This window comes from Rattus norvegicus, chromosome 1 (genome assembly GCF_036323735.1).
Source record: "Rattus norvegicus strain BN/NHsdMcwi chromosome 1, GRCr8, whole genome shotgun sequence".
Taxonomy (NCBI): Eukaryota; Metazoa; Chordata; class Mammalia; order Rodentia; family Muridae; genus Rattus; species Rattus norvegicus.
The window spans coordinates 105,019,581-105,038,486 of NC_086019.1; the positions used below are offsets into that span (position 1 = coordinate 105,019,581).

Sequence of the window (18,906 nt, forward strand, 5' to 3'; positions counted from 1 at the left end):
GTATAACACAAACCTTCTTCCGGATAGATTATTAATATCACCCTACTTGGCTCTTAAAACAATTTAGGGGGAGGGGGGTTGGGAGGGTTTCTCTGTGTAGCCCAGGCTGTCCTAGAACCTGCTTTGTAGACAAGGCTGGCCTCGAACTCACAGAATTTGACCTACCTAGGTCTCTCAAAGCTGGGATTAAAAACATGCATACTATACCAGGCTACGATTTTTCATTTTACCTATTTATCGTCCATTTTGAGTACTGCAGATGAAATCTTAGGATCTCACAAATGCTAAACAACATTATAAAAAAATCACACCACCAACCCCTCACTGGGGATCAGGTGACCATACAGCCACATAGATATTCAGCTTCCTGCTGCTCTCTTGTAAACATCATTAACTATCCAGATAACCAGGGACAATATTTCCCAACTCAGAAGCCTTCACTTAAGCCTTTCACAGTCTGTTTGCCATATGAAGCAATAGTCTAAGGTCCCGGTGTTATGGACACCTTGATATCTTCTGTTTCCACACTGTAGACACAGAAGTGAGGCAAGGATCCCAGCTGTCTTAGCGTTTTATGGCCATCAAGAGATACCATGGCCACGGCAACTCTTACAAAGGCAAACATGTAACTGGGGCTGGCTTACAGGGTCTGAGGTTTCCTGCATTATCATCATGGTGGGATGCAGGGCAGTGTGCAGGTAGACATGGTGCTGGAGAGGTAGCCAAGAGTACTACATCTGGATCCACAGGCAGCCGGAAGAGACAGTAAGCCACTAGGTCTGGCTTGAGCTTCTGAAACCCCAAAGTGTCCCCCACCCCAGTGACACACTTCCTCTAACAAGGTCACATCTCTGGTAATGCCACTCCCTATGAGTCTATGGGAGCCATTTTCATTCAGACCTGTATACTGGCCATGTGTGAGTGTAACAGGAAGGTGGGATGGCACACGCTGGGCAGAATAAGATCTAACTTTGGAGAGGAAGAGTGTCACGACAAGTGGTAACATGGCTTCAGTCCAATGAAGTGTTTTAACAACATTTCAGCCTCCCCTACCCCCAAGGTACATATAGAGAATTCCCTAGGGTGGGGTTTAACACATGGCACCTTCAATTGGTGGCAAATAAGGAGCAGGGGAGGGGGCCAGAGCGATGGCTACGTAGTTAAAAACTTTGCCTTCTGGGGTTGGAGAGACAACTCACAGGTTAAGGGGAGTGGCTACTCTTCCAGAGGTCTTGAGTCCAATTCCCAGCAACCACGTAATGGCTATAACCACTATGAGATCTGGCGCCCTCTTCTGGCCTGCAAGCATAATGAATAAGTCTTTCGGAAAACAAAAACAGAAAACATTGGCTTTTCCAGAGGATCCAGGGTCCAATTCCCAACATTCGTCTGGCAGCTCACACCTGTCTGTAACTCCAGTTCCAGGGATCCAACACAGAAATCCATGCACGCAGAACACCCATCAATGCTTATTTAAAAAAAAAAAAAAGACACATGAGGAAAAAGATAAGCCCTGAGATGCAGGGCTATTATCCCAGTCACTCTTTAAGTTGAAACAAGGGGATTGTCAGTTCAAAGCCTACTAGGGCTACAAAATTAATTCAAAATCATCCTGGGTGGGGTTGGGGATTTAGCTCAGTGCTAGAGCGCTTGCCTAGTAAGCGCAAGGCCCTGGGTTCGGTTCTCTGCTCCGAAAAAAAGAGAAAAAAAATCATCCTGGGCAATTTAGCAAAACTTTGTCTCAAAATAAAAATTAGAAACAAACAAAAAGGCCTGGAGAAGTAGCTGGACAGCAGGGCTCTCCCATAGTCATTGAATGTACTTTTCTGTCTAATGTTAATTTTGAAGACTGGTTGGCCAGTAAGTCCAGGGATCCTCCTACGGGGGTCTCCATGGCCAGACTTTTTAAAGACATGATCTCATCAGCCAGAGCTACACAGAGAAACCCTTTCTCAAAAAACAAAAGCAACAGAACGAAAAGACAAGATTCCACCTATGTAGCCCTGCCCGGTCTGGAAATTTATGTTTGGACCAAGCTGGCCTCAAACCCACACAGGTCGGCTTGGTAATTAAAGGCGTGTGACAGCACACATGGTCTCATAGATGACTTTGCCGGGTGGGAGGGTGGAGAGGGCAGAGGCAGGAGGATCTCTCTGACTCCCAGATAGAAAGCTGGGAAGAGAAAGGCAAGGTTTAGCTGGGAGACCTCTTTGTGCAGGTCTCCGTCCGGCCAGCAGAGGGCGCGCGGGATCCCTTTCCCCGAAAGTGACTAGCTATCAATGCCCTTTACTAACACCCTACCCCATCAGAAGGAACTATTTTTTACCCGGTGTCATTAGACACCGGTGACTGGAAGGCCATCTTCTGTCTGCCCTTCGGCTCCCGACAGTGACCCTGCGCATCTCCCAGGCCGACTCTAGACCCTTCCAGGCAAGTCCCGCCTCCTTTGGCGCCATTCTTGGCTTCAGCTCAGACTTTTATTAATCTCAAAATCCGTACAGAAATTCTAAGTTCAAACTCCGGGGCTCAGTGGCCAGGGAGTAAAAGAGGCCCCAAGAATTCGGCAAGCACCAGGGCCGCCGCAGAGCTCCTTAGGAGTGTTTAATTAGAGACACAGAGGAATAAACACATGACGCCAGACACACAAAAAGATGTTCACTGAAAGATACCAGGCGAGAAAGATATGGTGGTACACATCTGTCATCCCAGAAGTTGGGAGGCAGAGGCAAAAGAACTGCAATATTGAGCCAGTCTGAGACGCATATCCAAAACCAGTGTCAGCAAAAAATATAATAATAACAACAACAACAACAACAACAACAACAACAACAACAACAGGCAGGGAACAGGCTCCCAGCAGAGAGACAGATGTGGACGACAACTGGTGGGAGGATACATTCCCCCCACCCCCTAACACAGGAGGACGTACTAGAGGCAGAGAGATGGAAAGGTAAGAGGGAAATAGATGCTGCAGACAGACCCGGTGGCTCATGACTGTCACCTAAGCAATCCGAAGGACGAGGAAGAGGATCGCCACAGGTTCGGGGTCAGCTTAAATGAGAGGCCGAGAAGACTGTCTAAATAACAAACAAATAAATTAATAGCCGTGATGCCACACGCCTGCAATCCCAGCATTAGGGAGGTGGAGGCAGGAAGATCATAAATTCAAGGTCATTTTAGATATACAGAGTTCTAGGCCACTTTGGGCTACATAAGACCCTGTGTCATAAAAGCCAAAGCCAAACAAATAAAATAGATGACTACAAGAGACCCACGGAAGAGCGCCCGGGTGGCAGTGGAGAAGGGCAAATGTGGGAACAGCAGAGGGCGCCCCGCGCCCCGCGGGGTAACACCGCCCCCTCCCCCGCGCCCTGGCCGGACTTTCCATGCTATTTTTACGCGCGGACACCGGACACCCGGCTGGGGTGGCTGCGGCGTCGGGGCCACACGTCCGTTCACCGGTCGCCCGGGCTGTGCGCGCCATGGAGCCACGGTGCCCGCCGCCCTGCGGCTGCTGCGAGCGGCTGGTGCTCAACGTGGCCGGGTTGCGCTTCGAGACCCGCGCGCGCACGCTCGGCCGCTTCCCGGACACGCTGCTGGGGGACCCGGTGCGCCGCAGCCGCTTCTACGACGGCGCGCGCCGCGAGTATTTCTTCGACCGACACCGGCCCAGCTTCGATGCGGTGCTCTACTACTACCAGTCAGGCGGCCGGCTGAGACGGCCGGCGCACGTGCCCCTCGACGTCTTCCTGGAGGAGGTGTCCTTCTACGGGCTGGGTGCGGCGGCGCTGGCGCGGCTGCGAGAGGATGAGGGCTGCGCCGTGCCGCCCGAGCGGCCGCTGCCCCGCCGCGCCTTTGCGCGCCAGCTCTGGCTGCTCTTCGAATTCCCCGAGAGCTCGCAGGCTGCGCGCGTGCTCGCCGTGGTCTCCGTGCTCGTCATCCTGGTCTCCATCGTGGTCTTTTGCCTGGAGACGCTGCCAGACTTCCGCGACGACCGCGATGACCCGGGGCTCGCGCCGGTAGCGGCTGCTACTGGCTCGGTGAGGGGCGGGGATTTGGGGAGGGCCGGGGCGGGGCCTTGGAAGACCTGGCCAGTCAGAAGGTGCGGCAAGGGGCAGGAGGATGGAAGCCCTAAAAAAATCAAAGATGTAAGCAGGGTATGGTGCTTCCTACATGAATCCCAGCAAGGAGATCCAGACAGGACGGGTTGAAGGCCAGTCTGGGTTATTGTGTGAGAGAGTCTGCCTCAGCCAGTGACTGAGGATTTGCCTCAGAGGCAGACAACCTGCCTAGAACTCCCCAGCGAGGGACTGGTGCCTGGCTCAGTGGTAGAGCATCTGCATTGAATCACAAAGGGACTTAGGGGTTATGTGCCTCAGTGGTAGAACTCTTACCTACCACTCTACAGTGAGGGGCCTGGAGAGATGGCTAAGCGATAAAGAGACTGTTCTTCAAGCGGACCTAGGTTCAATTCCCAGCACCCACATTATGGTTCACAACCATCTGCATGTAACTCCAGTTCCAGGGTGTCCGATGCCCTCTTCTGGCCTCCTTGAACACCAAGGCATACATATATATCTGTAGGCAAAGCATCCATTCACATAAAATAAATAATTTTTAAAAAGAAGAATCCCCCAGTGAGGCATGTGGCTCCTGCCTAAAATCCCTCAGTGAGGGGGCTTGGGACGTGGATCAATGGAGAGCAACTTGCCAAGCATGTGCAAGGCCCTGGATTCTGTCCCTAGCCCTGCAAAATGAACGCGTGAGGCCAAAGACACGGACAGACCGCAGTGTCTGTGCATCTGGCAGAGAAATAGGAAAGATAGATGGTCAGGTGGGGATGACTGCCAGGAAACCGGAGCATGGAGGTTGAAGTTTAGGACAGGGAGATGAGGCGGTAGGAATTTGCACAGAATCGAACCAGAACATGGAGCTGGGGGCCATACAGCAAGCATTTTAAGCATTCTGAACCATGATCTACTGTCTGGTCTAGGCTGAAGGCAACAGGAAAGAGGAGGCATGAAGAAGGCAGAAGCAGAGCAGGACCCTGCCCTTGGAGATCAGCACTGGGCAGGCAGGGCAAGATCCTGGAATGAAAAGGAATCTCCCCAACCAACCATAAGATCAGGGGTTCCTGGCAGCAAAAGAGTGGGACTGTGTTTTGGTTACATCTTTTTTTTTTTAATTATACACAGGTGAAAAGATAAACAGGTCTAACTGCGTAGTCCAGTGTGGCTCGGAATTTGCTATGTAGACTGCTATATAGACCAAGATTGGTAGACTTAAACTCACAGGGATCCAGCTGTTCTGAGTGCTGGGGTTGAAGGTGTCTACCACAACAATTGACCATGTTTTAATCTTTGATATGCTGTGGTACAACCCAAGGCATTAGGCAAACGCTTTACTACTAATCCAAGTCTGCAGATCCTCCCTGGGGGAGGCTAGACAGGAGTGCTACCTTTGAACCACACCACCCCCCTCTCTGGGGAGTCTAGTGAGGAACTGCTATCACTGAGTCATACCCTGAGCCTCTTCTCTGGGACGTGTAGAACAGGGCTCCACCATCCAGCCACACCACAAACCGGAGGGCTTCTAAGCAGGATTTGTGCCAATGAACTCCACCTCCAACCTTCATTTCGCTTTCTATTTTGAGAGGGTCTCATTAGTTGTCCAGATCTGCCTTGAAATTACCTGTCCTCCCTCAGGCTCCTGAGTGTGGAACGACAGGCTTGTGTCACTAGGCCCAGGAGGCACCACCTTTTCTGCCCATGGGTCTGAAGAACGTTCAGCTACCCTAAGGCAGTCAGTCACTCGCTGGGGTCTTGAGTTGTGTAGGACAGTGAAGTCACCCCTCAGGAACAGTGGTACTGTTACTTTCACATTGAAACGGTGACTAGAGGTGTTGACCCAGCTCTCTGACTCCTTTCTGTCCCCTCCACAGTTCCTCGCTCGGCTCAATGGCTCCAGTCCCATGCCCGGAGCTCCTTCCCGACAGCCCTTCAACGATCCATTCTTTGTGGTGGAGACCCTGTGTATCTGCTGGTTCTCCTTTGAGCTGCTGGTGCGTCTGGCGGCGTGTCCAAGCAAAGCTGTATTTTTCAAGAATGTGATGAACCTTATTGACTTCGTGGCCATCCTGCCTTACTTTGTGGCCCTGGGCACAGAGTTAGCCCGTCAGCGGGGCGTGGGCCAGCCAGCTATGTCCCTGGCCATCCTAAGGGTCATCAGATTGGTGCGTGTTTTCCGCATCTTCAAGCTATCCAGGCATTCGAAGGGCCTGCAGATCTTGGGGCAGACACTGCGGGCTTCCATGCGAGAGCTAGGTCTCCTCATCTTCTTCCTCTTCATCGGCGTGGTCCTCTTTTCCAGCGCAGTCTACTTTGCTGAAGTGGACCGGGCGGACACCCATTTCACCAGCATCCCAGAGTCCTTTTGGTGGGCAGTGGTCACCATGACCACGGTCGGCTACGGGGACATGGCACCTGTCACCGTGGGTGGCAAGATCGTGGGCTCTCTGTGTGCCATTGCAGGCGTGCTCACCATCTCTCTGCCGGTGCCTGTCATCGTCTCCAACTTCAGCTACTTTTACCACCGGGAGACAGAGGGCGAAGAGGCAGGGATGTACAGCCATGTGGACACACAGCCCTGCGGTACACTGGAGGGCAAGGCCAATGGGGGTCTGGTGGACTCTGAGGTGCCTGAACTCCTTCCACCACTCTGGGCCCCTTCTGGGAAACACATGGTGACCGAGGTGTGAGGGACAGCTGGGGTCTCCAGGAAGCAGTGGGGTGGGAGGGAGGCGGGAAGGCAGGGTCAGGTGCTGGGTTAAGGACTAAGGTGGTGACGAGAGGGCACAGAATCTGAATTTGAAGGCATGTCACATGGTAGCTTCTAGGGGGACCTTATGTGACACCTTGGCCAGGATTTGGATTTCGTCCAGGGCTTCCTCATTGGTTGTGCAATGTTGCAGAGCTGTCCAGATCTCCAGGGACTTGGTCATATATTGTGAGTTTTCTAGGTGTGTATGGGGTCCCACTGGGGGCAAGTGTGGCCTCAGTCAAGTGGATGCTAAGTAGTTACGGAGCTTTGAGTCCTCTGGGGCCAAGTTGGCCCTGCAGGTCTCTATTCGCACTGTCAAGAGGGAGCATACGGCTCCACGGCCACACACACGGAGGTTATGTGGAAATACGCAGCAGATTGTATGGACTCGCGTTTCTTCTAGGACTCAAGTTATTTAAGATTCTGTAAGCTCTGGAGTCTTGAAGGCAGAGCGTGATCACCCTGGGTCCTGATGGAAAGGGTTAGGGTATAAAGGAGAGAAAGAAGCAGAGAGAGCAGCAGAGACTCGGAGAAAGAGACAGAGACACCCCCCCCCCAAAACTACAGTTCTCTGTGTTGTGCAGGGCTATAGGGCTGGAACCCGTTCAGGGCTATGCAGAGCTGAGATGTGTGACCGACTACATAAGTCTCCTAACAGTTGAGTCTGATGACTTCTTTGGTCTTGTGTGACCATGCTGACTCATGTCACCCTGAGTCCTGCGGAAATATTGGTTGCATTTGACTGTATGTGAGGGCCATAGGGACATGGGGGCCATTTTAAGTGGTAGCATCAGGATCCAAGGGTCACAGCACAGATAAAGCTAACTGCATGGGAGCAAGCGTGGGCATGCGGATGGGTGTGGCCCATGGAACGGCTTGCTCAGGGATATGCACTGTACAGCTGGTAGTTTCTGTCTCCCTGAGTCCCCCTGCCCCAATCACCTGGAAAGACTGGGGACTAGCAGTCTGCTTACCTCACTCACAGGGGACCCATTTCTATGTTGTCCCATGCTGTAGTACAGAGATTCAGAGACTGGAGCCCCAAGGAAAGAAAACGCAGTAGGGGAAGAGTAGGTATCTGGAAAAGATGTGGCAGGAGACAGAGATCTAGAAGGAGAGAGAATGATGGAGAGAAGGAAGAGGAGAGGGGGAGGGAAGGGAAGGGAAGAAAGGATGGAGGGAGGGAGGGAGAGACAGAGAGGGGGAAGAAATCAATCATGAGAGATGGACACCCAGTGACAGATATCAGACATGCAGAAGAGGGAGGTGTGCGTGAGAGGTGGGTGTTTCGAGAGAAACCTGGAGCCCAAGGGTCTCCCTCTCTGCTCTCTGAGTCATAACAGACTCTAAGCCATGGTGTCAGCATCCCTTCCAGCCAAGGAAGGTCACCATAATCCTGGAGGTGCCCTGTGTTTCCTAGGACAGAAACCCAAGGCTGTAAAGTGCTGTGGCTTCCCCCAAGGTTACCCAGCACGTCATAGGGCCAGGGCTGGTGGCAGGTGGCCTACCTGTGACACCCCCACAACTTCTGGTATTCAGGTATTGCCCAAGGCCACTGGTCCTGTGTCTTTTGTTTTGTTTTAATCCTTTGAAACAGGGTCCCTCTATGTAGCCCTGGCTGTCCTGGAACTCACTATGTAGACCAGGCTGGCCTTGAATTCACAGAGCTCCTCCTGTCTCTGCCTCCCAAGTGATAAGATTAAAGCTGTGGGAAGGTCACCATGTCTGGCAAGACCCTGCCTCTTCTAGGAGGAAGCTGATATTGGAGGGAACAGAATTACCCTAAGCTCCAGGGAAACATTTTTGGAGTCTCCTGGGACTGAGACACATTCTGGGGAGCAGGAGAGGTCACAATCACTAACAAGAGTTCAAGGTATTTGACTGGCATTAACTTATTAAAACCTGTTCACCGGTGCCTAGTGTTGAGTTATTTTTGATAACGATGTCACCTGCTGTAGTCATATGAACTCTTGCTTAAGACCTGAAGGTGAGGCATCTTAGAGGGGCTGTCAGGAGGATTTGGCTCCTCTGAGCCATCTGAGCCATGAGCCATCAGGGAAAGGATGTGGGGAGCCATCTTCACCACCCATATTACCATATGAGAGAGAGGAAGGAGGGACAGTGGCAAGGGTGTGATGTAAAGGACATGACAGAATCTCAAGGTGGGCACAGCACTCCAACAGACCCACTGTCGCAGAAATGGAGATGGATCTGCACACAGGGACCAAAGACAGATGTAGGACACGGACACCATCACAGAATACAGGGAAGAGGTGCTGGGGGCAGAGGGGGAAGCAGGCCCTGGAGAGAAAACAGATGCCAGGCAGAAGGGAAAACAGCTCAGAGAACAGGAGAGGGAAGGGAGGGGAGGAGAGAAGGAGAGGGAGGGAGAGAGGGGGAGAGTCAGAGAGAGAAACGGAGACAGAGAAACAGACAGACAGACCGACAGACAGAGGGAGAGAGAGAACCAAGACAAAAGACAGACTTTCTCCCTCTTTATAGCCTTCTCCCTTGATGCCCAGAGACTGGAGTTGGGGCCCCTTGGGAGGGATGGACAGTGTCAGGAAAGAATGAAAGGTCAGAGAGGTGACCCAAATGGACACCCAGACTAGGAAGTGTCCCATCCCACTGCCAGTAAACAACTGGAGTGGGGTCTGAGTCACCCTGGCTGGGATGGCACCTTGAGGGGAACACCCTAATCCGGGGACACCCTTCCTGCCACTTTGCCATGCTATATTTAGGTTGGGGGGATGGGTGCTGGGTGACCCCCCCAAAGGCGAGTGTCAGCTTTCCTCCTAAATATAGCTCGGGGGTAGGGGAACTGGAGTCCTAGAGTGGGGGCATGGCAGAGGAAAGGGCCCTGCCACCCTGGGGCCCTTCTGTTGCAGGCACACTCTGCTTGAGGTCTCTTCAGCATCCCGCCTTTCGTTCTGAGGTCCACCCGTTGGGGTGTTTTCCTCCTCCTAGGGCTGTCTCTCTGGCTGGGTTCCCCCCCCCCCCCCGTCTTCCTTGTGGTCACAGCTGTTTCGCTAGGGAGGTCACAGTTCTGAAAACCCATCATGGTCTCCTCGCTCTAATTACCTTTAAGTTTTCTTATCCACCCCAAGACTTCCTGGTCCCCGGCCAAGAAATTCCAGGATAGAAGACTATGTGGGGGAGCCCGGACAGTCACTGTCTCCAAGAATTGAGCCTTATCACTGCACAAGCCCAGCTGGCTAATGTCTGGCTGGGAGACCCAGAAGGGGAGACAGGAGCGGAGGGTGGGAACCTGCACTAGACACCATAGCAATTCCAGGCCTGAATCCAGGTCTGAAGGGAAGGGTTGGGGTTCTGAACACTGAGTCCAAGGGAGGAGGACTGGGGTCTGGACCCCTGTGTCTGAAGGAGGGCTGAAGCCTGGACCTTCGGGTCTAACGTAGGAGGGGTTGGGTGTGAACCCCAGTGTCTGATGGAGGAGGGTTACAGCCTAGACTTCTAGAACTGAAGTGGCCAAGGCCGGGCTTCCGAGGTGCCGGCCCGCGCGTGCTAGGCGGGATCCGCCGCCCCTCCTCCGCCGTCGGGCGCCGCCCCGCCTCCTCCCAGACCCAGGCCCTCCCAAGCGCAAACGGCGAGCAGCCGGCGAGCAGCGGGCGTCCGAGCTGCTAGCGAGCCGGAGGAGGAGCCGCAGCGGCGCCAGGGGCAGCCGGGGAGCAGAGAAGGGCGCCCCAGGTAAGAGCTCCGCGCCTCCTCTGGCAGATTCGGTCCAGGTCGCCCGGCCCCCGGGTAGGGAGGGACGGGGGCGGGGCCGACGGGGGCGGGGTTTGGCGAAGGAAACTGAGGCAGGACGGAAGTCTCCCAGAGTTGGAGCGGGTCCCCCTCCAACCGACTCAAGAGCAGGGACCCCCAGCCCAATTTTCTTGGATGTGAAAGCAGGGAATCTCCATTTATGAGTATCTTGGAGGAGGGGCCGCAACCCTAGAACCTGTGGGTCTGAGGGAGGAGGCGTCTGAAGTCCAAGAAACTTAGTCTGCAGGAGGAGGCATCTGGGGAACCAGGTCACCCTCGCTGAGGGAGGATGGTTCAGGGGCCTTGGGCCCCTGGGTCTGAGGAAGGAGACAGCTGTGGGCCTGCACACAGTCTGACGGAGGAGGCAGCGGGCACCCTCACTCCCTGTAGTGGTGTGGTAAACCTCTGCCCCTGATCACACTCAACACTTCCCATTCCCCCACCTCGGAGCCTGGCCAGCCAGACACTCCAGGTATGCGCAGTCGGAGTCTTGGGCGGGCCCTGGCCTGTCCTGCGAGGAGCGAACATTCCAGGAAGCAGCCTCAGGGACCCAGAGCGTGGGTCGGCGGGGACCCGGGTGTCCAGGCCAGCTCCACCCCCGCCGCGTTTAGTAGAGGAACGGGAGGAGGGGATGTAATCTCTTCCAGTTGCCTCACCTGCCCCTCCTCTCTGCCCCCATCTGCTTCCCATCCCTCCAAAGCTGTCACCTGCACGGGGGAGGGGGGGCGTCCTCTGGAGGTGGGCGGAGCCTCTACTCCAGGGTACCCTAGGCTTTCAAAGACTCTGGAAAGATATCTTTTTATGGAGCGGTTGCACCCTTCCCCCTACCGCCTATGTAACTGGTTTCCTTCCTCCCACAGGTGGTTGCCCCCTCCTTCTCCTGAGATGTCAGGGAGGAGACTACCTGTATCCTACACAGGGGCCCCACACAGCCTGGGGGCCCCCAGCCCCAGAGTGAGGAGGTGGAGGTGCTGTTGACAGGTCTGGTATTCATTCACCTGCTGCTTTCCAGTCCTGGCCCAGCTTCTAGAATGTTCTAGTCTCTCCATCTCCCTCCCAGCATCTCCCAGCAGCCGAGTCAGTCTCATACTCAGGGAAATTAAAGCCTTGAAAACCGCAGGATTCGAGGGCTCCTTCAGGTTATAGGACCACGAAGGCCAAGTGGCATTGCACAGAGTTCAAATCTGACCCACGCCACTTCCCCCGGCTGCGTGACCCGGTGGAAAGCATTTCTCCTTGTGTTTGACTGTACTGCCTTAGCTGACGTGGAACTCATGTAAACGGGACAGGCTTCAAACTTGTGGCCACCTTCTGCCTGTGCCTCCTGGTTGCTAAGGCTACAGGTGTGCATCACCACACCCAATTTTGTCTATTTATTTACATTAACTGAATACTTATCATTAACCTAAAAGCTAAGCATTCCACCAGTTCTAGAGCATAAGGTACCCCTAAGGTCCTCCCATAGTCTACCAAGCTGATATCTGCCCACGGGTGGGGCAGGAGGAGGGGTCCCTGACTTCTGTCACTAGTGTTGTCCTTCTCTAACAACAACCTCTTTCTCCATCTTCAGGTGTGCAAAGCCATGCTCCCTCGCCACTCCTGCTCTCTCCTCCTTTTCCTTCTCCTCCTCCCCAGCGTCCCCATGGAGCCCCAACCCCCCTCCTCCACCCTGCCCCCTTTTCTGGCTCCTGAGTGGGACCTCTTGTCTCCCCGAGTGGCCCTGTCAAGGGGCACCCCTGCCGGGCCCCCTCTCCTCTTCCTGCTGGAGGCCGGGGCCTATGGGGAGCCGGCAGGGGCCCCAGCCAACCGCAGCCGGCGCGGGGTGAGTGAGACGGCACCGGCAAGCCGCCGGGGTGAGCTGGCAGTGTGCGATGCAGTGAGTGGCTGGGTGACCGACCGGCGGACAGCTGTGGACTTGCGTGGGCGCGAGGTGGAGGTGCTGGGCGAGGTGCCTGCGGCAGGTGGCAGTCCCCTGCGTCAGTACTTCTTCGAGACGCGCTGCAAGGCCGAAAGCGCTGGGGAAGGTGGCCCAGGTGTGGGCGGAGGGGGCTGTCGCGGCGTGGATCGGAGGCACTGGCTCTCAGAATGCAAGGCTAAACAGTCCTATGTGCGGGCGTTGACTGCAGACTCTCAGGGCCGCGTGGGCTGGCGCTGGATTCGGATCGACACCGCTTGCGTCTGCACGCTCCTCAGCCGAACAGGCCGTGCCTGACGTCCAGGCTTGGGAACCGCTCAGGTTGAGGAGGAAAAAAAAAACCCTGGATGCTGAAAGGACCACAGGGATGGCTCGACTGCTCTACCGTGCCTTCTGACTGTGAACTGAAATAACCACAGAATCAAATCTCTCTCATTTTGAGAGCTCAGTCTGTGTGGAATGTATGAGGAAACCAAATGGGGTTTCAACTGATGAATAGGAGTTCTCCCGAAGGAACTTGACATTAATAATAGCCAATGTTTACTATCTACTGTGTATCAGACCTAATGTGTGACTCTGCTAACCATTTTAACATCAGAGGACCCTGACTTACCCTGGCAAGAGAGACGAGGAAAGACTACGTGAAAAATCAATGTATGAGCTGGGGCTAGGCCTCGATCAGTAGGCTGTTTCTGGTTGCCTAGCATGCACACAGTCCTGGGCTCTATCCTGAGCACCGTATCATAAACCATGCACGGTGGTACTCATCTGCAGTGCCAGTTCTTGGGAGGAAAAGACAGGTGGATGAGGAGTTTGTGGCCATCCTCAGCTACATAGGGAGTTTGAAGCCAGTCTTGTCTATATGAGGGTCTATCTTAATAAACTAAAAAGACCTGGGACTGGGTGTTATGACATGTACCTGTAGTCCTAATACTTGAGAGGCTGCAGACAGAAGAGTGCCTGGAGGTCCAGGGCAGCTTGGGTTACATACTTTTAAACTGACCTGTCTGGGGCAAGGGCAAATGGGTCATATGGGAAAACAAAAGAAGCGACTAGCCCTGGAACAGTGAGGATGTGATCAGGGAAAGGCAGTGAATTCCCCAGGAGCCTAGGTTTACCGGGGAAGTCTGACCTGACTAAGGTGTGCAAGCGTTCTGTGGAATACATCCATCCATCCTGCCCTAAGTAGTGAGCCCAACCCCACGAGGAGTGCAAGCACAGACACCTCACATCTGGAACGGCCCTTAGTCTTTTTGTTCAGCTCTGATGTGGAGACAGTCTCCTCATGCAGCTCAGTGGAGGGCAGACCTTGAACTCCCCCCACCCCACCCAAGACAGGGTTCTCTGTGTAGCCCTGGCTGTCCTGAAACTCGATCTGTAGACCGGGTTGGCTTCAAACTCAAAGAGCTGCCTGTCTTTTTCTCCCTAACACTGCCGTTAAAGGCTTATATCACCACTGTGTGGCTCGACTTTGAATTTATCTTCTGCTTCTGCCTCCCAAGTGCTTTCATTAAAATGTATGTGGTGCTGAGGATGCAATTGATCCAGGACTTCCTGCGTGCTAGGCAAGCCCTCCATCATCTGACCCCCCCCCCCCTTTAATGCTGTGGAACACATCCTCATGAAACTCAGGCTGGCCTAAAACTGGAATGTTACTGAGGATGACCTTAGTTTTTTTTCTCTTTTTAAAAAATGTCCTTAAGTTTATGTGTATTGAGTGTTTTGCCTGCATGTATGGATATCTGCACGCATGGGTGTCTGCAGCAACCACAAAAATATTGAATCCCCTTGGGATTAAACTTAGAGATGGTGGTGAGGCACCAAGTAGGTACTGGCAACTGAGGCTGGGATTGGCTGGTCCATATTCTCCAGATGGACCTTAATGTCTTGGGTGCCAGGATCACAGTTGTGTGCAATCACACCTGGGAGACAGGGTCTCCCTATAGGGATCAGGCTGGACTCATCATTTTCACCAGCGTCAGCCTCCTTAGTGTTGGAAGAAACAGGCCTATGCCATCACAGGAGGGTGTATAAACAGTCTTTGAAGGCCAGCTTCTCCCACCCTGCGTGAGCCTGGACCACTTGCCAGACAGAATACACCCCTGATGCTCTGAGGGTGGCCCTATTCCCACCCCCTAACCACCTCCCACTCTGACTTCCCATCTTTTCTGTGAGTGAGGAGCCCATGCCCCCCTTTTTTTCTAAGTGTTTCCTGGTGTATTTCTTCCCCCCGTCTCCCCAACCCCCATACCCAGGTGGAAGTTTTCAACCAAATGAAAGGCAGGCAGGACTGGGGACGCTCAGCCTTCATGGAGAAGAGCTGTCTGGAAATTGTTACCCCGAGGTGGGCAGGCCTGGCAACCCGGGAGCCAGGGGCCCTATGGGAAAGGGGCGTTTAGTTCCTCTCCGGAGTCAGCCTGTCTGTGTCTGCTGTGTCCCCTCCCCTGACCTCGTTTCCTTTCTCCTCCTCTGTTGGGAGTCTCCACCCTTCCCTGCGTATCTGTGTTTCCTTTGGGGTCTTTGATCCTCCTAAAAGTTCTGGTTGGGGTTCCCCTAACCCTCCACACGCCATTGGCTGGGTTCAGAGTCGGCAGGTTCTGTTACCAGGGGCAACGGCCACAACAAGCGGCGGGGGGGGGGGGGGTTCTTGGCTTCCCAGAGAGGGTGAGGACCATGGCAGGTCGGACCCTAGCTCTGCGATATGGGCCCCCTTGGTCCCCTATTTCTGAAACTGAGGTGCTTGGAGCCTGGCCCAACTGGCATCTCACCAGCAGCGGGGTCGCCCACCACAGGATCCCACTGGCGCCCTTTCCTCCGCCTACTCTACAGGTGAGAGGGTGGAGGGTGAGACGTAGGGAAAGGGGGCAGTTTACAAACTTGTGTGCTAGGAGGAAAGAGGTCTAGGGTTAGGTTCTTGTCTGAAGGTGGAGGGGTCTGGGAGCCCGATACCAGGAGTTGGAGGAAGGAAAGGGGATGGTGTTTTGGGTCTTTTTTTTTTTTTTTTTAATTTTTTTTTTTTCCGGAGCTGGGGACCGAACCCAGGGCCTTGCGCTTCCTAGGCAAGCGCTCTACCACTGAGCCAAATCCCCAACCCCTGTTTTTTTGGGTCTTTTGGCTAATCTACGCCTTCTCCTCAGTCTACGGTCAAGGAGCCCCTGCCTGCAGCCTCGAAACAGGACCCACACATCTGGGCTTTCGACGAAGTCATCAGCAGATGGGAAACCACCTCAGGCTCAGCACACACACCCAAGTGGGGCAGTGGCCCCTGTGCTCAGCCCAAGGCACCAGAACATGAGGATCCCAGGCGGACACTAGGCATCAAGTCTTTGGCAGAAAAGGTAGAGTTCTGGGATCCAGCAGTCTGGGGGTGAGAGAGTTGGACTCTGGAGTCCCTGTTCCCTCACCTTGAATCTTTGGGCTCCTTTCTTGTAGCTAAGAAGACATGAAGGCCTGGGTGTCCCTCTGACCACAAAATACCAGATCAGTGAGACAAAAGCACAGTACAAGGACTGGCCAGATCTGGATCAGAGTGACCCCCTCTTGGCAGAGCCCCTATCCCTGGAGCTCACTGACCACCATCGAGGGGGACCTTCTCAGGTAGCATGGTCTACATAGGCACTGCAGGAAGGAGCCTAGGCTTTCCAGAGGGTTAGGGACAAGACTGAGCCTCTGGGCTGAAGGAAGCTTGCATTCTACGGGGTAGCTAGAAGATATTGGATTGGGGGTCAGGGTACTGAGTCTTGAACTGTGGGGACTAGAGAGCTGGAAGGTTCGGAAGTTGCTTCTGTGGACTGCTGGTGCAATGAGCTAAATTAGGTAGTTGCTCCCCAGAGCTGACTAGGATACTGAGGCAAGTCTGGGTTAGCAGATGAAATTAGGTTTACCTGGCAAGAAGCAATCAGGTGCAATTGTCATTCAAGGTGTACTTAATGTCCAGTGTCAGGGTAACTTGCTTTGACTAGGCGGGAAACTAGACAGGGTGTGACTGCAGCAGGATTTTGGGTTCTTGGCCACTGTTTGGATAGGGTGCAGGGTTTTCAAAAACCGATTTGAAGTACAAGACTAGTGTGGGGGTGGAGAAGGGCTTTGAACAGAGTACACGATCTTTCTTGTTCACTTATTTTCCCAATATTCCTCAGGCCCTAATCCCCTGGACGAGGAACCCCAAGTTGGCTGGCCAACCCTTCACAGTGAACAAGATGGGTGTCCTCGATCGGCTCCAACCTTACATGACCACTTCTGCACGGGACTTCTCAAGGTGAGTCTGTGCCCAGCAGGTGCTGGTGAGCAACCCTGTCTCCTTGGCAGTTCCAACTGTATATGCAGAAACTACAGTACTGACCCAAGCTGAACTCTTCAGCTCCTCAGAGCCTCTTCCAAGGCAGCAAGAAACAATTTCTAGGCCCTTGGTTCCCCTGGAATCTGAGCTCTGCTGCTCTTGGACCTACTCACCTGCTGCCCCGCCCACAGGAAGTTGTCTGGATATCCCTACCAGAAATCGGAGATTTGCCAGAGCTGGCCCAAGAAGGCATCTCGCCGTGAGCTGAAAAGTTTACCCAGCGTACGCGCAGCCCGCGCAGGCCCATCGCAACCGATCGTGCCATACTTGGGAGCCCTGCCTCTGACCCGGGAGTCCTACGGACCCCCGATGCACCCGTTCTGTAGGATGGACCGCATTTGCCTAGTAGACGCACCCTGGGGAGGCCTCCACCGGAATCCAGTGCCAGGCATCTACAGTGTACCGAAGGCCTACTGCACTGAGAATTCCCGCTATGGGAGTGCCAGGAGGGAGCTGGTGTGAGCGTGTGAAGCCCACCCACAACGCAAACTCCAACATTAGACTTGTGGGCAGGCCAACCCAGACACACCCCTTCCTCACAGAGGTTCCTCCAGGCGGAGTTTACTGATCAAGAAGTTTTATAGCTGAAACCACACCCATTTTTGGACCCAATCCAGGCATCCTGATTAGGGGGCTGGGCGAGGGGCGGCGCCCCACCTCTGGTTGTATTTAAAGCAAATTTGGAGGCTCACTTGTCAGAACCGAACACCGAAGCTGTGCCCTCCTATTCAGTTGTACTCAACCATCGGAGTGGGTCTGACTGAAGTTCATTCCAGCATCCTAGGGCCAGCTAGCAGCCTGCAGAGTTCTCCCCTTTACCTGTTCCCTGTGTTCCCAATGTCAGTTAAGCTCAGGCACCTGGGCTGAGTGTGAGGCCAATTCACTGAGACACTGGAGCTGGTCCCTGGCTTTTCTGACCTTGTCTGTCTCGCCCCCAAAGAGATTAGTGTCTAGGTTACCCAAGCCTGTAGCCTCTGCTTAGTGGCCTTGCCACCCCCACAACCCGCAGGTATAAAGCCAGGTGCCCAAGGTAGGGAAGGTATCAAGAATGGAGAGGCTCCAGGTAAGATGGTAGGGCCCAGGGTACCTCCCGATTCTAGCAGACCCCATAGATGGACAGCCTTGTGACCTAGGGGTTGGAGGATGGAGAGGAAGGGGGCTCCTAACTGGTGGACGTCAAGTAAGAGAAATAGATTTGATGGCGGGTGATGGGTCTTGATGGACAGTTTCTCTATTATACTGAGCGGCTCCAGAACCTGGAATGCAAAAGCCAGGTCAGGGATAGAATGAGACACTGGCTATGTCCCAGGGGCTGCTGCTGTGGCTGCTGCTGAGCCCAAGTGTGGTGTGGGCCTCCAGGGGCCCCCTTCGGCCACTGTGCCGGCCTGTCAACGCAACCCTGGCTGCAGAGAATGAGTTCTGCCCAGTCTGCATCACCTTCACCACCAGCATCTGTGCCGGCTACTGTCCTAGCATGGTGAGCTGACCAAATGGGTATGGACATCACTTCCGCCCTACAGTGCTGCTAGCAGTCCTACAGGTGGGGGCAGTGGGGTACAGGGAGATGGCACCTGGGCAGGGATCACAGCTACTGTGGGGGCAGGACCAGGTGGGCATTCTGCCTAGAATGGCTGCAGGGGGTGGGGAGGGGGCGCAGCACAGGGGAGGGACACTCAGATGAGGACTTTCTCCACCCTGCACTCAGGTTCGAGTACTGCCAGCTGCCTTGCCTCCCGTGCCTCAGCCAGTGTGCACCTACCGTGAGCTGCGCTTCGCCTCTGTCCGCCTCCCTGGCTGCCCACCTGGTGTAGACCCCATAGTCTCCTTTCCTGTGGCCCTCAGCTGCCGCTGTGGGCCCTGCCGTCTCAGTAGCTCTGACTGTGGGGGTCCCAGGACTCAACCAATGACCTGTGACCTTCCCCACCTCCCCGGCCTTCTCCTCTTCTGATGCCCACCCACTAACTCCCCATTCTTCTGGAGCCAGCAGGTGTTCTAACCATCCCTCCCAATAAAGGCTTTACAACTGCACTCCGATGTCCTTTTGTGTGATCTGAGGATACAGCAGAAC

The 18,906-nt window shown here is 54.3% G+C and overlaps 4 protein-coding genes across 6 annotated transcripts; all 4 read left to right on the top strand.

The window, feature by feature from the left end:
- Positions 1-2,968: 2,968 nt before the first annotated feature.
- On the top strand, positions 2,969-8,461 carry Kcna7 (potassium voltage-gated channel subfamily A member 7). Its single transcript, NM_001108914.1, has 2 exons — positions 2,969-4,040; positions 5,942-8,461. The coding sequence occupies exons 1-2, from the start codon at positions 3,387-3,389 to the stop codon at positions 6,755-6,757; spliced, it is 1,470 nt and encodes a 489-aa protein (NP_001102384.1). The 5' UTR covers positions 2,969-3,386; the 3' UTR covers positions 6,758-8,461.
- Positions 8,462-10,454: 1,993 nt separating this feature from the next.
- Ntf4 (neurotrophin 4) lies at positions 10,455-13,286 on the top strand. 2 transcript variants are annotated; one of them, NM_013184.4, is made up of 3 exons: positions 10,455-10,527; positions 11,445-11,565; positions 12,155-13,286. In NM_013184.4, the coding sequence occupies exon 3, from the start codon at positions 12,167-12,169 to the stop codon at positions 12,794-12,796; it is 630 nt and encodes a 209-aa protein (NP_037316.3). In that variant the 5' UTR covers positions 10,455-10,527; positions 11,445-11,565; positions 12,155-12,166; the 3' UTR covers positions 12,797-13,286. The 2 variants fall into 2 exon arrangements, with proteins under 2 accessions (NP_037316.3, XP_038958178.1); XM_039102250.2 differs by lacking the exon at positions 10,455-10,527 and adding an exon at positions 10,588-11,056 and having other exon boundaries at positions 12,155-13,047.
- A 1,291-nt stretch (positions 13,287-14,577) lies between these two features.
- Positions 14,578-18,866, top strand: Saxo3 (stabilizer of axonemal microtubules 3). The gene is made up of 5 exons (XM_063278267.1): positions 14,578-15,328; positions 15,637-15,837; positions 15,932-16,096; positions 16,639-16,757; positions 16,970-18,866. Exons 1-5 carry the CDS (start codon positions 15,173-15,175, stop codon positions 17,298-17,300), a joined length of 972 nt encoding a protein of 323 aa, XP_063134337.1. The 5' UTR covers positions 14,578-15,172; the 3' UTR covers positions 17,301-18,866.
- Lhb (luteinizing hormone subunit beta) lies at positions 17,877-18,866 on the top strand. Of its 2 annotated transcripts, NM_012858.2 has the most exons (3): positions 17,877-17,901; positions 18,148-18,315; positions 18,544-18,866. In NM_012858.2, the coding sequence occupies exons 1-3, from the start codon at positions 17,887-17,889 to the stop codon at positions 18,784-18,786; spliced, it is 426 nt and encodes a 141-aa protein (NP_036990.1). In that variant the 5' UTR covers positions 17,877-17,886; the 3' UTR covers positions 18,787-18,866. The 2 variants fall into 2 exon arrangements, with proteins under 2 accessions (NP_036990.1, NP_001029147.1); NM_001033975.1 differs by lacking the exon at positions 17,877-17,901 and having other exon boundaries at positions 18,084-18,315.
- Positions 18,867-18,906: the final 40 nt, after the last annotated feature.

What these genes read in the sequence shown, in the direction of transcription:
- Kcna7 (NM_001108914.1), top strand. Translation starts at nt 3,387, where the DNA reads ATGCTATTTTTACGCGCGGACACCGGACACCCGGCTGGGGTGGCTGCG. An exon ending in TAGCGGCTGCTACTGGCTCG is followed by an intron (nt 4,041 to 5,941) that starts GTGAGGGGCGGG and finishes TCCCCTCCACAG; the next exon opens with TTCCTCGCTCGGCTCAATGG.
- Ntf4 (NM_013184.4), top strand. Translation starts at nt 12,167, where the DNA reads ATGCTCCCTCGCCACTCCTGCTCTCTCCTCCTTTTCCTTCTCCTCCTC.
- Saxo3 (XM_063278267.1), top strand. Translation starts at nt 15,173, where the DNA reads ATGGCAGGTCGGACCCTAGCTCTGCGATATGGGCCCCCTTGGTCCCCT. An exon ending in TTCCTCCGCCTACTCTACAG is followed by an intron (nt 15,329 to 15,636) that starts GTGAGAGGGTGG and finishes CCTTCTCCTCAG; the next exon opens with TCTACGGTCAAGGAGCCCCT. An exon ending in TCTGCACGGGACTTCTCAAG is followed by an intron (nt 16,758 to 16,969) that starts GTGAGTCTGTGC and finishes CCCCGCCCACAG; the next exon opens with GAAGTTGTCTGGATATCCCT.
- Lhb (NM_012858.2), top strand. An exon ending in CCGGCTACTGTCCTAGCATG is followed by an intron (nt 18,316 to 18,543) that starts GTGAGCTGACCA and finishes CCCTGCACTCAG; the next exon opens with GTTCGAGTACTGCCAGCTGC.